Genomic DNA, 15648 nt, shown 5'->3' on the forward strand with positions numbered 1-15648 from the left:
CGATTATGGACAACTATGATCCGGACCTTGAAGACCATATGTTCGGCATCATAAACGGCGATATTCTATATGTGCCGACCGGACAAGAAGAAGATGATATCTCTTCTTATCTGAACCTTGAGGGTGAAGATGAAGGGCGCCGTCAGCAAGATGATGCCGAAGAAACATCGATAAACGGCGATCTTCAATTGGAAGTAGCAACCACCTCCGGCGCCGAGGTATATATATACATTGAGCCTCTGGTGATACAAACTAACTGATCGATTTGAATAAATATGTGTGTACTAACGCGCGCGACTCTCTTTCTTATTTTAGCCCTCGGCCGGATCGTCGAAACAATCGAGTACGTCGTCAAAGCGTGGCGCAACCAAGACGATGAAACTAGGAGAAACATGCACCATCGAGGTTGTCGAGGAAGCAACCGGCAGGCCGCTGGAGCCCCGCAAGAACGCCACCAAGTTTATGAGCCAATGCGGAGCCGTTGTTAGAGACAACGTCTCGATCACCGTCCAGGAGTGGAATGAGCCAAAGAAGGCACGTCTTGGTTTCACTTTTGTCGATAAGAGAACAAAAAAAGATTGCTTCAACAAGCTTATGGAACATTTCGTTCTACCTCCGAATACCGCAAATACGATGAGGAGGGTAACAAGATTGAGGAAAACAAGGAGAGGTGCAAGCTAGTCAAACAGTTCGCTCTTTCTAAGATGTCCAACGCATTCCGGAAATACAAGCAAAATCTAGCCCATGACTTTGTCAAGCAGGGCAAGACTCCGGATTTCAAAGGACAATATGAGAAACTGCAACATGATTGGCCAGAATTTGTGAAGCAAAAGAAATCGGAGCAGTTCCTTGAAATATCGAAAAAATAAGGATAATGCGGCCAAGAAGGAGTACAATCATATTATGGGGCCCAGGAGGGTATCGCTTTTGGCTGCCTAGGTGGGAGAAGATGGAGAACGAGCTGAGGGCGCGAGGAATCCGTCCAGGTACGGAGGGAGGGGACCCAAGGGCCAAAAGCTGGTGGTACGGGCATGGGGGATCGCTGAACCCGGAGACAGGGGAGTGTGTTTACCAGGGCAAAATAATTAAACCCACCCAAAAGCTTATTGAGGAAATGAGGGATGCTCAAGAGGGAGGATCAAGTTCAACAGAGAGAACGACGCCCCGACAAAAGCCCTCGGGAATCCCGAACACGGAGGACGTGTACGAGGCATGGGGCACATTCCGTGGAAAGTAGGGTTCCCCGCAACGATGACCCGTACGGTTACAGAAGCCGTAAGAGAAAGATGGATCGGGAAGCAGATGTTGTGGCGCGGTTGGCATCGGAAATGGATGTCATGAAGAAAACCGTGAGTGTACTAGTAGCCGAAAGAGATGCAGCTCGGGCGCAACATGAAGATCATCCATTGGATCTCGGAAGCCAGCAGCGGAGAAGCAGCGTGGCTTCCACGGAGGCCCCACCGACTAGTGCACCGACGATCGAAATTACTGCACCGGAGCCTCTGGTGGTCGAAATTACTGCACCGGAGCCTCCTCGCTACCCCGTGGACGACATAAAGGAGATGAAAGCATGTCATCTGTATTATCCTATCGGGAACATGTCCATGAAGGTAGCCATCGGCAGTGCTTTACCACCTGGAGCACTCCACCACAACAACCCCATTCAAGATGGCTATGCTCGTGTCACGGTGGAGGACATAGTCCAAGGGTTTGAGGACCTGGACATTGACATTGCTACACCTGAAGGGGCGACAAGACTTGGAGATGTCAAGCGCCAGTTCATTCTATGGTAGAAGAAGTTTATCAAGTTTCCAGGCGAGGCGCCAACAAGTCCACCCCCCTACGGTGGTGGTGGTGGCGGCGGTGGCGGTGGTGGTGGTGGTGCTTCACCTACACCTCCTTCACGTCAGCCGACGCCGCCCCCCAATTCACCTCCGGCGGGCAAGCAGCCGCCGCCCCTAGTCCGCCCCGGGCGGCGTAGCGACGCCGCCCCCAATCCACCTCCGGCGAAGAAGCGAAGCAGCAGTCCTGGATTATTAACCCGGACCCTTACGTACCTAAGAAAACAAAGGTACCGGAGCCATCACTGAAGCCTCTCCCCACGAGGCCTTGGGAACGTAGTGCCGAGGAAGTCGAGGCGGCCGCGACTGCTGATTTAGAGAAATGGAAGGCGGGCTGCAAGAAGAAAAGAGAGCCCGACCCCAAGCCAGTATTTTCTGATGAGCAAAAGAAGTGGGCTAAGTCATTTTTGAACACACCGTCCCAAGCCGCAAAGAATCTGCCTGACGACTATGCACGTGAACTAAAGAATCGAGCACGCATATTCAAGGAGAAGAAAGAGGAGGCCGATAAAGCGGAATTACAAAGTGCACAAAGCGGGAAATGAGTTGTTGCCCAGCTCGGGGAACAAAGTAAACAATCGATTGCCCCGCTTATAGTGACAGCCGCCGGTCCGGATGCCCCGAAATCATAGAAGCTGCGGCAGCACAGGGATTGACTGTAACGAGTGCCAGAGAACAAGCGGCCAACTTAGGTATTACTCTTCGTGAACTGTTAGGCCTTGATGAGGCGCCAGTGAAGGAGGTAGTACTTACATATGTGAAGAATGGGCCTCTCGTCGAGCCTGCGCAAGAAGAGGATCTACCTCCACAAATGAAAGGTCTGCTGAACTGGTACAAGGGTTACATAAAACATAAAAATGCCAAAGATTATATTTTTGCTGAAGTTGGATATGAGCATCACTTCAAACAATACTCTATACAAATTCATCTGAGTGAATTGTTCCAGCTTTTCAATCTGCGCGAGCTCGACAAATCTATCATCAGTTGCTACGTTCTGTAAGTGATTTATTTCTACCCCATCTCGTTCATATTGCCTCGCACTATATATATATATATATATATATATATATATATATATATATATATATATATATATATATATATATATATATGTCCTAACTATATTGTTGTGTCCGCTATTATACATGCAGATTGAAGATTAAGGAATGCAGAGTAAGGAGCATCCATGATGTTGGGTTCATTGACCCACACATCGTTAATGGATATACGTTAAAGCATCACCCCGCCGACGTGGAGAAAGACCTGTGGCGGTTTCTTGAAAAGCAGGAACTCAAAAGTGATATTCTATTTTCTTACCATTTTGGGTGAGTGTTTATGTCTTGAGCACATTCTCTTTTGTTTACTCCATGCATGGTATGTGGCCGGCTAATCGATGAGTTATGCATGACGTACTGTGCATGTATCGTGTCCGCAGGTTCCACTGGATTCTGCTAGTAATTAAAGTTGACAAATCAGAATGTATCGTCCACGACTCTCTGAATATGGATAAGACGGAGTGGGCCGACATGAGACGAATGATTCAAAAGTAATTGTTTTCATTCATTTGCGCTCTATATCGATCGGCCTATTTCGTTCATTTCCTAATTAAGCTTCAAGTAATTAACTAATAACTCTCTTGTTCATTTAATTTTCTTTGCCTCGTAGGGTTTGGAGACGGTTCGCAGATACAAAGGTCGGTGAATTCAAAAAAGAGCTAAATTTCATGCGGTCAAAGGCTAGGAATGGTGGCGATATGCAGCCACCGGGAACCAATCTGTGTGGATACTATGTCTGTGAGATGATCCGGAGATACACCTCTGAGCGCGTTCCGAGTGATCTCAATGCTCAGAGAAATAACCTCCGGATGATGCTTAGTCCAGAAGCTCGCTTCCGACCACTTCAAGAGGAACTAGCTGGATGGTTCAGGAGGGAAGTCCTCGATCCTAAAGGAGAACACCATTGCGAGGACGTAGAACTATACATGCATTAAATTATGTATGGAAACTTGTTCAAACTTGTATATGGTCATCCGATGATATTGAATATATATTGTATATTCCTCTTGAATTCTTTTTGGTTCTAATTTCAAATTTGTTTGAAATTGTACATTCATATGCATGTATATATGTAGTACCGTAGAATATGTGAAACTCCTTCAAAATTACAATAAAGCACAAAAGAAATAAAACAATATACAAATTAAACAGAAAATATGTTTAGGGGGGCAGGTTTAGGGGGGCCTAAAACCCTAAACCTGCGGCGGCCTTTAGTCGCGGTTGGCCGAAGAACCGCGACTAAAGGTCCTCCGCCCCGACGGTCGCCTGGCGCCCACGTGGACGGGCCTTTAGTCGCGGTTCGTAAGCAACCGCGACTAAAGGGGGGGGCCTTTAGTCACGCTCATTTGGTCGCGGTTGCGCAACCGCGACTAATGGCAGTTGCGAACCGCGACCAAAGGCCCTTTTTCCACCAGTGTTAGTTGACGTCAGTGAACTTAGAAGTGAAACATGTTCCGCTTGAAAGGTGGATTTCTCCACTTTTAATTTAGGCATCAATAGGCCATGCTTCTTCGAAAAAATCCCCGATTACTGAGAGTGTAGCATCAAAATTGCTTGAAATTGAACACCTACCAAAAGTACAGCTAGCCACTTGACTCATTCATGCATTGGCATATTAAATAAGATAAATATTGAACTGTATCATCTTGTTGGCATCCTAGCCTGATCCAAATAACTAAGAGAACACCCTAACGTACTTGATCACATTCATTCAACCGTACCTTACCCTGTGAATTCATCAATGAAAAATACAATATTGTACTGTATGTCTTCTTCCAGGCTCCACTCTGTCATCAACATGGCCGCTGATGCACAAAGCTTGGTAATTTCTACACGCCCCTTCTTCTTGGGAAATAAGGCCTCTGTTTTATACATGCATAGATTCGTGTCATTTTCTTGACTTGCTAGATTAAATTTCCACCATGGCACCATGAGTTTCATGGAGTATATCTTTCGTTTGCACAGACCTCATTAAATAACCGTTAAGTTTCTATATATGGCAATTGGATATTTTTCCTCCCCACAAAAAGGTATGTTCTTATATAAAAAAACAACGATGTTTCAAATGCGGAATACATATTTTGTGTAGTAGGGAGTATACAAAAAGTTTGTTGTTAGTACCTAGTGCCATCCGTACCTTGCCACATTTATCCCTCTGTACCTTACCCTTCGTACTAATCCATGAAGAATACAATATCTTTTTTCGATCGCACCTTGCATCTTCTTTTGTCCATCCTATCATCGATGTCACCGCTGATGCACAAGCTCGGTAAATTTGAAACATTGACATGTTTTTTTATTTTTAGAAAACTCCGCCGATATATTCATAAATTTTAAGAGCAATACAAGAAATCTCAAGAGTAATAAAATTACAAATAAATCCTTGAACCACCTAGCGACGACTATAAACACTCGAATGAGCCTAAGGCGCGCCGCTGTCCTCTCCCCTCGCCCTCATTAGAGCCGGGAAAAACTTATCATAGTAGAGTTTGTTGTAGTAGACATACGAGAACTCGTCGTACTAAGCCCAAATGACAAGTGTAGGAGAGTAGCAACCATCGCCGATAAAGAGAAGTGTAGATTGGAAGAACCAGTGACCAAATCTAGCTATTTTGATAGATGGATTTGTGTATTTTAAGTACGACCTCCATTCTAGAATAAGTGTAATAACTTTATCTAGCTACAAATGTTTATAGACCTATTTTAGTGTGTGGATAAATTTGCATTTAGAAAAAGATTTATTTTGAACCGGAGTGAGTAACTTATGCACGAGCCATGCCCATGCTTCTTCGGAAAATCCGGATTACACTGAAACAACATAACTGTTTAAGGAAACATCAAGCAAATTACTACAGCTATCCAGTTAGAAACCTGGATGGATTATGCATTGTTATATACATATTCTCTCAATAGTATATTAACTCTTGACAGTGGGAAAGGGTGCCGTGCGTGTATACATGACCCACAGAAGTACAAGAGCAGATATCGATTACGACCTGGAAAGATACCTAAGAATCACTTGGATCTATTTCTTTAGAAAGATCATTAAGAAAAGAGAGGAGGAAGTGGCGTGCTACACCTAACCCCACTACTAGGAAAACAGTTATCAGTGGCGCACCTATTTTAGACATCAGTGGCGCACCTATTTTAGACATCAGTGGCGCACTAGTGGTGCGCCACTAATATCACGCCACTGCTAACTTTTAGTAGTGGCGCACTAGTGGTGCGCCACTACTATGTGACATACCAATGGCGCAGTAGGTGGTGCGCCACTACTACTTGCTAACAGTAGCGCACTGGATTACTTCACCGTGCGCCACCGGTACGATTGTTTCATTAAAAAATATAGGCTGGCCACCACGTCCAATGAGCTGCGGGTTGATTTCAAATATATACAGGGGTCTGTGTGCAAAACATGATATCCATATCTAATCCATATATCACATATTACAGGGGCCTGGACGCAAAAACGTCATTACAACTCTAATCTAATGTCCAAAATTACAGGGGCCTGGACGCAAAAAGTTAGATCCAGATCCAGATCGGATCGGATCGAATCGACTACGCCGGCGGTGGTGCTCGGCGGCGTTGAACGCGAGGTGCTTGGCTGCGTGTTGGGCCGGATCCCGACCTGCAGCATCTCCTGGCGCGTGTTGGAGGCGGTCGGAATTCTCCACGCCGGCGGTGGTGCTCGGTGGCGTTGAGGAGGCACCTTCCTGGAGCGCATCACGGCAACGACCGATTTGGGGGACTTGGGCTCCACTGCCGCGGGCGCGGGCACACATCCAGTTTAGCCACCAGATGAGCCCACGCAATGCCCTGCCTGTCCCGGCCCCTCCGGGCAGCGGCAGCGGATTCTTCGGGAAAAATTGCCACTCCATGGTGTCATACGAGAATGCTGCGGCGCGCTCCTACCGCCCGCGCTCGTGGATGACGCAGACCACGCGGGACGGCGCCGGCCCATCTTCGGAGGGGAGGGTGTAGAACTGAAGTTCGGTGTGGTGGAGGTACAGATCCAGGGCGTGCGTCAGAGGGCTGTACGCGGCGCTCCTGCTCACCTTGTGGAGGATGAGGTAGCATCGGCGTCACCGTGGCGGGAGAGGCTGGGACTGGATCTCCCACCCGGCAGCGTCGGCGTCGCCGTGGCGGGAGAGGCGGGTGTTGAAGAAGTCGGCGGCGACGAGGTCCGGGTCGCGGCGTCTCCAGGGGCAGGGACCGGTCGGGGCCAGTTGGAGGCTGGGCTCGAGGAAGAGCGCGAGGAGAGGCGGCGCAGGCGCGGTCGATTTGCCGCAGGAAGCGACGGTGGAGGGGTTGGGGACTTGGCGGATTTGGACGCGGAGAGAGGAGGCGTCTGGGTGGTGCGGTTGGGGACTTGGCAGTGCGGGCGGAGGGGTTGGGGACTTTGGTGCGACCCAAATTGGAGAGAGGAGGCGTCGGGGTGGTGCGGTGGGTGGGCACGCGTGGAGGCGTGTCCGTGGTGGGGCGCGTGGTGCTGGGTGGGGATTGGGCCGGTGGGTGTGTAGTATAGTGGCGCACCACATGTAAGTGCTCCACTGCTATTTGAGGTAGTAGTGGCGCACATATAGCACATATATGTGGTGCATCACTGCTAACCCTGAACCTGATTTATAACCTTGCCTCACATTTAGCAATGGCGCACTACTTACAGGTGCGCCACTACTAGTTGAGATAGTAGTGGCGCACCTAATATAGGTGCGTCACTGCTAAGTCTGGGGTGGGGCTGGATTATAAAAAATGTATAGCAATGGCGCATTGTTGTTATGGTGCGCCACTAGTATTTTCATAGCAGTGGAGCACCTGTTTTTGGTGCGCCACTGCTAAATAGCAGTGGCGCACCACTAGAGGGGTGCGCCACTGCTAGTGATCTTACGGTTAGGCCTTTTTCTAGTAGTGTCCATAGTGCCATCCGTACCTCGCGCCACTCATTCGACTGTACCCTTCGCGGTTCGTACGTACCCATCTACAATATCACCATTTCGTCCCTTCTTCCAGCCACTCTACCATGTCATCACCGTCACCGCCAAGGCATGACGTTAATTTCTACGAGCCTTTTCTTCAGCTCCCTTCGAAAGGTTTTGAATGTGAAAATAGTTTCTCGATAGCCGAATGAGTGTCTTGGCGTCTTCCTCATGTGTGTATTAATCTTCACTATAAATTCCGTGAAGTTTTAAGTATATATCTCTTGGTTTACACGAATCTTACAAGAAGATAAGTTAGCTTTCTGCTTTTATTTTTCCAAAACATATCACCCCCTGATGCAACCACGAGCGTCAATTTGAAAATTAAACGCTGATGCAAATTTTTGAAAAAAAAGTGTGACTCCCTAACTCTCAGTTAGCTGATATCGTCGAATCTTGGTCGCAACCAATGTTGCAACTCACTAGTAGCACGAATCACAAGCAATCCAACAGTCCAAGTCAGTTACAATCCATGTTGCAACTTGTGACTAGACCGAATAACGAGGCAATGCAACGGACCGAACAATTTTTTTATAAGTCGAGACCTTATTTACTACTAAAAAATTGTTAGTTGCAGATCACGTTGCCCACGTATCACACTTTAATCCTATGGTTTAGAAGTCGACTAAGAGCTAAACTAATTCTCAATCGACTCAGAGTTAGCAAAGCCGGAAAAAAAATGCTACGGTCCAAGTTGCTAGACCCACAACAAAATTTTCCTAGCAACTTTTTCCCCAGGACGCACGGGTGCTAATTTTGATTAGCGAGTGAATTTAAAACAGAAAAATGTTCCACTTAAAAGATGGATTCATTGTAATGGACCCTAAGCTTAGGCATATATGGGCCATGCTTCTTTGAAAAAACCTGGATAACTGAAGGTCTGAAACAGCTATCTGAGACTCCCAGCTAGCTAATTGACTCGTTCATTCCCCAGAAAAAAATAAGATAAATATTGAATTGAATCATCCTAGCACCCTCTGGCCTACTTTGATTCAAACAACTTAGCGAAAATATTGGAGAACACATATGAACACACGTCATTGACTCGATTGTTTTACACTCATGGAAGTAACTGAAACAACGAACTGCCCGAAGAACAGCTTAGCTAGCTAGCTGTTACCTCTGTTTTAAATAGCCGGTAATAGCCTTTCCTGCATGATGGGCTAACTGCTATAGACTGGCTAAAGATGCTAAAATCCTTAACTAACCGGCTATAGCCAGGCTATAGCCGAGATATAGAAGTTTTAGGAGGCCGCGGCTATAGCCTATAGCCAGCTATTTAAAGCCTGATACACCTACAGCAATACTAGCTAATTGAGTCGTTCATTCCACAACAAAATAAGATAAATCTTGAACCGAATCATTGAACCCAGCCTACATGGATCGACATAACAAAAGAAAATTATTGAAGAACATATATGAACACAAACTATATATTGACCCAGTATAATGTGCGCCGGTTAGCGAATAATAACTTGATGCTAATAATACTATACACATTTGGCTACCCACATGAAGAGGACGCCAAATCGGTCATGTGCGGCGTACGCGTAGCAATCAATGGGTCGGTTTCGAAGCGTATACAGAATTCCACACTTGCTACAAGGCTCCAGCTATGAAGACTCCTCGCCTTGTCCTCAAAACCTGACCAACCTCAGCAGCCACAATATAAGTATATAACTACACATGCTGCACAAGAACCCCAAGCCATCACATGCTTTGATCCCTCCCCATTCCTCATCCTCCTCCTCCTCCTCCTCCTCTTAATCCCCTCCCAACGAGCTTCTTGGAGCAGAGCCAAGATCGCCGAGCACTCCCAGCTCTTGCACACAGCACACCCATTCACCCAACCAAGATCGTGTCGCCGTTTCTTGGCACGGAAAGCTTCGATCTTGGTTCATTTCCTCGAGGGGACACTATGTTGACGATGGGGTACTTCCGGGCACCCAAGCTGGGCGGGAGGAAGTCGTCGTCGCCGGAGAGGGACGGCCAGAGCCTGCGTTCAGCGCTGCTCGTCGACGGCGAGACGGCGTCGGTGCCCAAGGGGTACTTCGCGGTGTATGTGGGCGCTGAGGCGCGGCGCTTTGTGGTGCCCATGAGCCTCCTCTGCCAGCCGGCGTTCCGGGCTCTCATGGAGCTTGCCGCCGAGGAGTTCGGGTTCGGCCAGGCTGGCGGGCTCCGCATCCCATGCCGCGAGGAGGACTTCGTCGCCACCATCGCCGAGCTCCTTCCTGCCGCCGAGTCCAGGCAGCGCCGCTGGAGCGCGGCCGGGGGCAGGAGGAGCGCCTCAGTGAACTGGTGATCGAGCTAGGCATAGCTGATCGCCCGCGGGACCTGTAAGGTGGCAAGGGGAGAAGCATTTTTGTCGCCTTAATTGTTTGGATGAGTGCCATGGCCGCGCGCCGACGAGCCGTCGTGCGATGATCCATCACGTCCATCCAACCGATAGCGTATCACCATTGGTATTGGTTTTTGGTTTCACACATGATGATTTATCTGTGGTGAAGCAGTAGATAGATATTGTTTCGAGTCTGGAATAGTTTTGTTCTTGTAAGGGCTGTGAGTTCTGACGGATGAATGATGATCTGATTTTTTGGTTCATAAAAAAGATATTACATGCCCAAGCGGGCCTGGCCCGATGGCGGCGTGGTGCTGGTCGTGTTTGTGAGAGGCGTCTTAGAGCATCTCTAGTAGAGCTCTTATTCTTCCAAACCGAAAAAATGAGTTCATTCTCCCGAAAAACAAAAAGCGAGCGTTTTTTTAGAGTGGCGCAGAACAGCACCCAGCACCCGTATTTGAAACCGAAAAACGTCGATTTCAAAATTGCCGATAAAGTGATCATCGCAAACAAGCAGTAGAACTGAAATTCAACTATATTTAGGTATAATTCGATAGATACGATTGATAGATACATTGCATTTGAGGCGGCCTACTCGGAGTCGAGGTCGACGTCCTCCTGCTTCACGCGGCGGACGGCCGCCTCCTTCTGCGCGGCCTCGTACTCGTGCACGGCACGGACGGCTTCCGCTTCCTCGCGGCGGAAGCGCGCGCCTCGGCAGCGGAGATGACGGCCACCTGCTGGACCATCGTCGCCTCCTCCTCGTCGTTGAGGACGAAGTCCCCGGACTGCAGCTGGAGGGTGCGCACCGGCACCTCCTCCTACGGCACCTCCTCCTCCTCGTCGCTGCTGTCCGAGGCGGGCCGCCACAACGCACCTCCGGACGCGGCCGAGGACGACCCTCGCCGCTATTTGCATAGCGCGCGAGCTTCCCCGGCGGCGTCAGACCCCAGTTGGTCTAGCGCCGCGCGCTCCGCTTTCGAGCGCCTTCGATGCGATTCCATTTGCGCCGCAAGGCCTCGGACTGGAAGACGGGGGGGGGGGGGGGGTTGCTCCCGCCAATCCTCCCGCCTCCCCTGCCTCCGTTGTTCGCCCCGGCCATGCGGTCACGGTGGTGGTGGAGAGAGAGGAGAAGCGGCGGTGGCTCCGCGATTGCTCGCTGGAAGTCCAACCGGGTGCGCGGCGGAGGGAGTAGGGTTTTGGAACCCTACCCCCTCCACGGCCTGTATATATATGGGTCGACAGTCCAGTTTCTCGGGCCCCCAAACTTCTGATACAGGCCGGCCCACCGATTCAGGCGCTCTTATGCGCCACTTTCGGCCCGAACCCGTAAATCCGCCTGAAAAATTCAGTTCCAGCGGGATTTACGGGCTCTGTTGGAGATGCTCTCACATGTAGTCAGTGTAACCGCTTTGGCAACCGTCGGTGACAGCGGCATGGTGGTCTTTCCGCGTGTCGGCATGGTGTTGGTTGTGTTAGTGAGTGGTGCCTTGCACGTAGTTAGATTACCCTACTCCCGAAGTTGTAGAAGGTGGTGGAGGTGCTCGTGGTTGTGGCCATCCTCCTGGTGATCCACTCGCTGCACCAGCGGCACTCGCTGGGCCTTCCGTCGTGGCCGGTGGTTTGCATGCTCCCTTCCGACCCGCAGTGCGTGCTCACCGCCGATGTGGTGCCCCAAAACCGGTACTATGCAAATTCTAGCATTTTTGCCAAAATCCGCACAATATCGGTTTTCGCAAACGTTTGGTGGTTCCTTCGTGCCGCCACAAAACCGGTACTATGCGGATTTAAATGTTTCCTCCAAAATCCGCACAACATCGATTTTAGGAGACGCGCCACCGATACGCGTACAGCACGCGACCGTTGGGAACCCCAAGAGGAAGGTGTGATGCGTACAGCGGCAAGTTTTCCCTCAGTAAGAAACCAAGGTTTATCGAACCAGTAGGAGCCAAGAAGCACGTTGAAGGTTGATGGCGGCGAGATGTAGTGCGGCGCAACACCAGAGATTCCGGCGCCAACGTGGAACCTGCACAACACAACCAAAGTACTTTGCCCCAACGAAACAGTGAGGTTGTCAATCTCACCGGCTTGCTGTAACAAAGGATTATATATATAGTGTGGATGATGATTGTTTGTAGAAAACAGTAGAACAAGTATTGCAGTAGATTGTATTTGATGTAAAAGAATGGACCGGGGTCCACAGTTCACTAGTGGTGTCTCTCCCATAAGATAAATAGCATGTTGGGTGAACAAATTACAGTTGGGCAATTGACAAATAGAGAGAGCATGACCATGCACATACATGATATGATGAGTATAGTGAGATTTAATTGGTCATTACGACAAAGTACATAGACCGCTATCCAGCATGCATCTATGCCTAAAAAGTCCACTTTCAGGTTATCATCCGAACCCCTTTCGGTATTAAGTTGCAAGCAACAGACAATTGCATTAAGTATGGTGCGCAATGTAATCAATAACTACATCCTCGGACATAGCATCAATGTTTTATCCCTAGTGGCAACAGCACATCCACAACCTTAGAACTTTCTGTCACTCGTCCCGCATTTAATGGAGGCATGAACCCACTATCGAGCATAAATACTCCCTCTTGGAGTTACTAGCAAAAACTTGGCCAGAGCCTCTACTAACAACGGAGAGCATGCAAGATCATAAACAACACATAGGTAATAGATTGATAATCAACATAACATAGTATTCTCTATCCATCGGATCCCAACAAACACAACATATAGCATTACAGATAGATGATCTTGATCATGTTAGGCAGCTCACAAGACCCGACAATGAAGCACATAAGGAGAAGACGACCACCTAGCTACCGCTATGGACCCATAGTCCAGGGGTGAACTACTCACTCATCACTCCGGAGGCGACCATGGCGGTGAAGAGTCCTCCGGGAGATGATTCCCCTCTCCGGCAGGGTGCCGGAGGCGATCTCCCGAATCCCCCGAGATGGGATTGGCGGCGGCGGCGTCTCTGGAAGGTTTTCCATATCGTGGCTCTCGGTACTGGGGGTTTCGCGACGAAGACTATATGTAGGCGGAAGGGCAGGTCAGGGGGCCGCACGAGGGCCCCACACCACAGGCCGGCGCGGCCAAGGGCTGGGCCGCGCCGCCCTGGTGTTTGGCCACCTCGTGGCCCCACTTCGTCCCATCTTCGGTCTTCTGGAAGCTTCGTGGCAAAATAGGCCCCTGGGCGTTGATTTCGTCCAATTCCGAGAATATTTCCTTACTAGGATTTCTGAAACCAAAAACAGCGAGAAACAAGAATCGGCTCTTCGGCATCTCGTTAATAGGTTAGTGCCGGAAAATGCATAAATATGACATAAAATATGCATAAAACATGTAGGTATCATCAATAATGTGGCATGGAACATAAGAAATTATCGATACGTCGGAGACGTATCAGCATCCCCAAGCTTAGTTTCTGCTCGTCCCGAGCAGGTAAACGATAACAAAGATAATTTCTGGAGTGACATGCCATCATAACCTCGATCATACTATTGTAAGCATATGTAATGAATGCAGCGATCAAAACAATGGTAATGACATGAGTAAACAAATGAATCATAAAGCAAAGACTTTTCATGAATAGTACTTCAAGACAAACATCAATAAGTCTTGCATAAGAGTTAACTCATAAAGCAATAATTCAAAGTAAAGGTATTGAAGCAACACAAAGGAAGATTAAGTTTCAGCGGTTGCTTTCAACTTGTAACATGTATATCTCATGGATAGTTGTCAATGCAAAGTAATATAACAAGTGCAATATGCAAGTATGTAAGAATCAATGCACAGTTCACACAAGTGTTTGCTTCTTGAGGTGGAGAGAAATAGGTGAACTGACTCAACATAAAAGTAAAAGAAAGGCCCTTCACAGAGGGAAGCATTGATTGCTATATTTGTGCTAGAGCTTTGGTTTTGAAAACAAGAAACAATTTTGTCAACGGTAGTAATAAAGCATATGTGTTATGTAAATTATATCTTACAAGTTGCAAGCCTCATGCATAGTATACTAATAGTGTCCGCACCTTGTCCTAATTAGCTTGGATTACCGGGATTATCATCGCAATGCACATGTTTTAACCAAGTGTCAAAAAGGGGTACCTCTATGCCGCCTGTACAAAGGTCTAAGGAGAAAGCTCGCATTGGATTTCTCGTATTGATTATTCTCAACTTAGACATCCATACCGGGACAACATAGACAACAGATAATGGACTCCTCTTTAATGCATAAGCATGTAGGAACAATTAATGTTCTCATATGAGATTGAGGATATATGTCCAAAACTGAAACTTCCACCATGATTCATGGCTTTAGTTAGCGGCCCAATGTTCTTCTCTAACAATATGCATGCTCTAACCATTAAATAAGTGGTAAATCTCCCTTACTTCAGACAAGACGGACATGCATAGCAACTCACATGATATTCAACAAAGAGTAGTTGATGGCGTCCCCAGGAACATGGTTATCGCTCAACAAGCAACTTAATAAGAGATAAAGTGCATAAGTACATATTCAATACCACAATAGTTTTTAGGCTATTTGTCCCATGAGCTATATATTGTAAAGGTAGAGGATAGAAATTTTAAAGGTAGCACTCAAGCAATTTACTTTGGAATGGCGGAGAAATACCATGTAGTAGGTAGGTATGGTGGACACAAATGGCATAGTGGTTGGCTCAAGGATTTTGGATGCATGAGAAGTATTCCCTCTCGATACAAGGCTTAGGCTAGTAAGGTTATTTGAAACAAACACAAGGATGAAGCGGTGCAGCAAAACTCACATAAAAGACATATTGTAAACATTATAAGACTCTACACCGTCTTCCTTGTTGTTCAAACTCAATACTATAAATTATCTAGACTTTAGAGAGACCAATTATGCAAACCAAATTTTAGCAAGCTCTATGTATTTCTTCATTAATAGGTGCAAAGTATATGATGCAAGAGCTTAAACATGAGCACAACAATTGCCAAGTATCACATTATCCAAGACATTTTAGCAATTAATACATGTAGCATTTCCCTATTCCAACCATATAACAATTTAACGAAGAAGATTCAACCTTTTGCCATGAATACTATGAGTAAAGCCTAAGGACATATTTGTCCATATGCAACAGCGGAGCGTGTCTCTCTCCCACACAAAGAATGCTAGGATCCATTTTATTCAAACAAAAACAAAAACAAAAACAAACCGACGCTTCAAGCAAAGTACATAAGATGTGATGGAATAAAAATATAGTTTCAGGGGAGTAACCTGATAATGTTGTCGATGAAGAAGGGGATGCCTTGGGCATCCCCAAGCTTAGACGCTTGAGTCTTCTTGAAATATGCAGGGGTGAACCACCGGGGCATCCCCAAGCTTAGAGCTTTCACTCTCCTTGATCATATTGTATCATCTCCCTC

At 47.5% G+C, this 15648-nt stretch overlaps 1 protein-coding gene across 1 annotated transcript; it reads left to right on the plus strand.

The window, feature by feature from the left end:
• Positions 1-9652: 9652 nt before the first annotated feature.
• LOC124689234 (auxin-induced protein X10A-like) lies at positions 9653-10177 on the plus strand. The gene has a single exon (XM_047222790.1). The coding sequence runs from the start codon at positions 9794-9796 to the stop codon at positions 10175-10177; it is 384 nt and encodes a 127-aa protein (XP_047078746.1). The 5' UTR covers positions 9653-9793.
• Positions 10178-15648: the final 5471 nt, after the last annotated feature.

The sequence above is a fragment of the Lolium rigidum genome, chromosome 2 (genome assembly GCF_022539505.1).
Source record: "Lolium rigidum isolate FL_2022 chromosome 2, APGP_CSIRO_Lrig_0.1, whole genome shotgun sequence".
NCBI lineage: Eukaryota > Viridiplantae > Streptophyta > Magnoliopsida > Poales > Poaceae > Lolium > Lolium rigidum.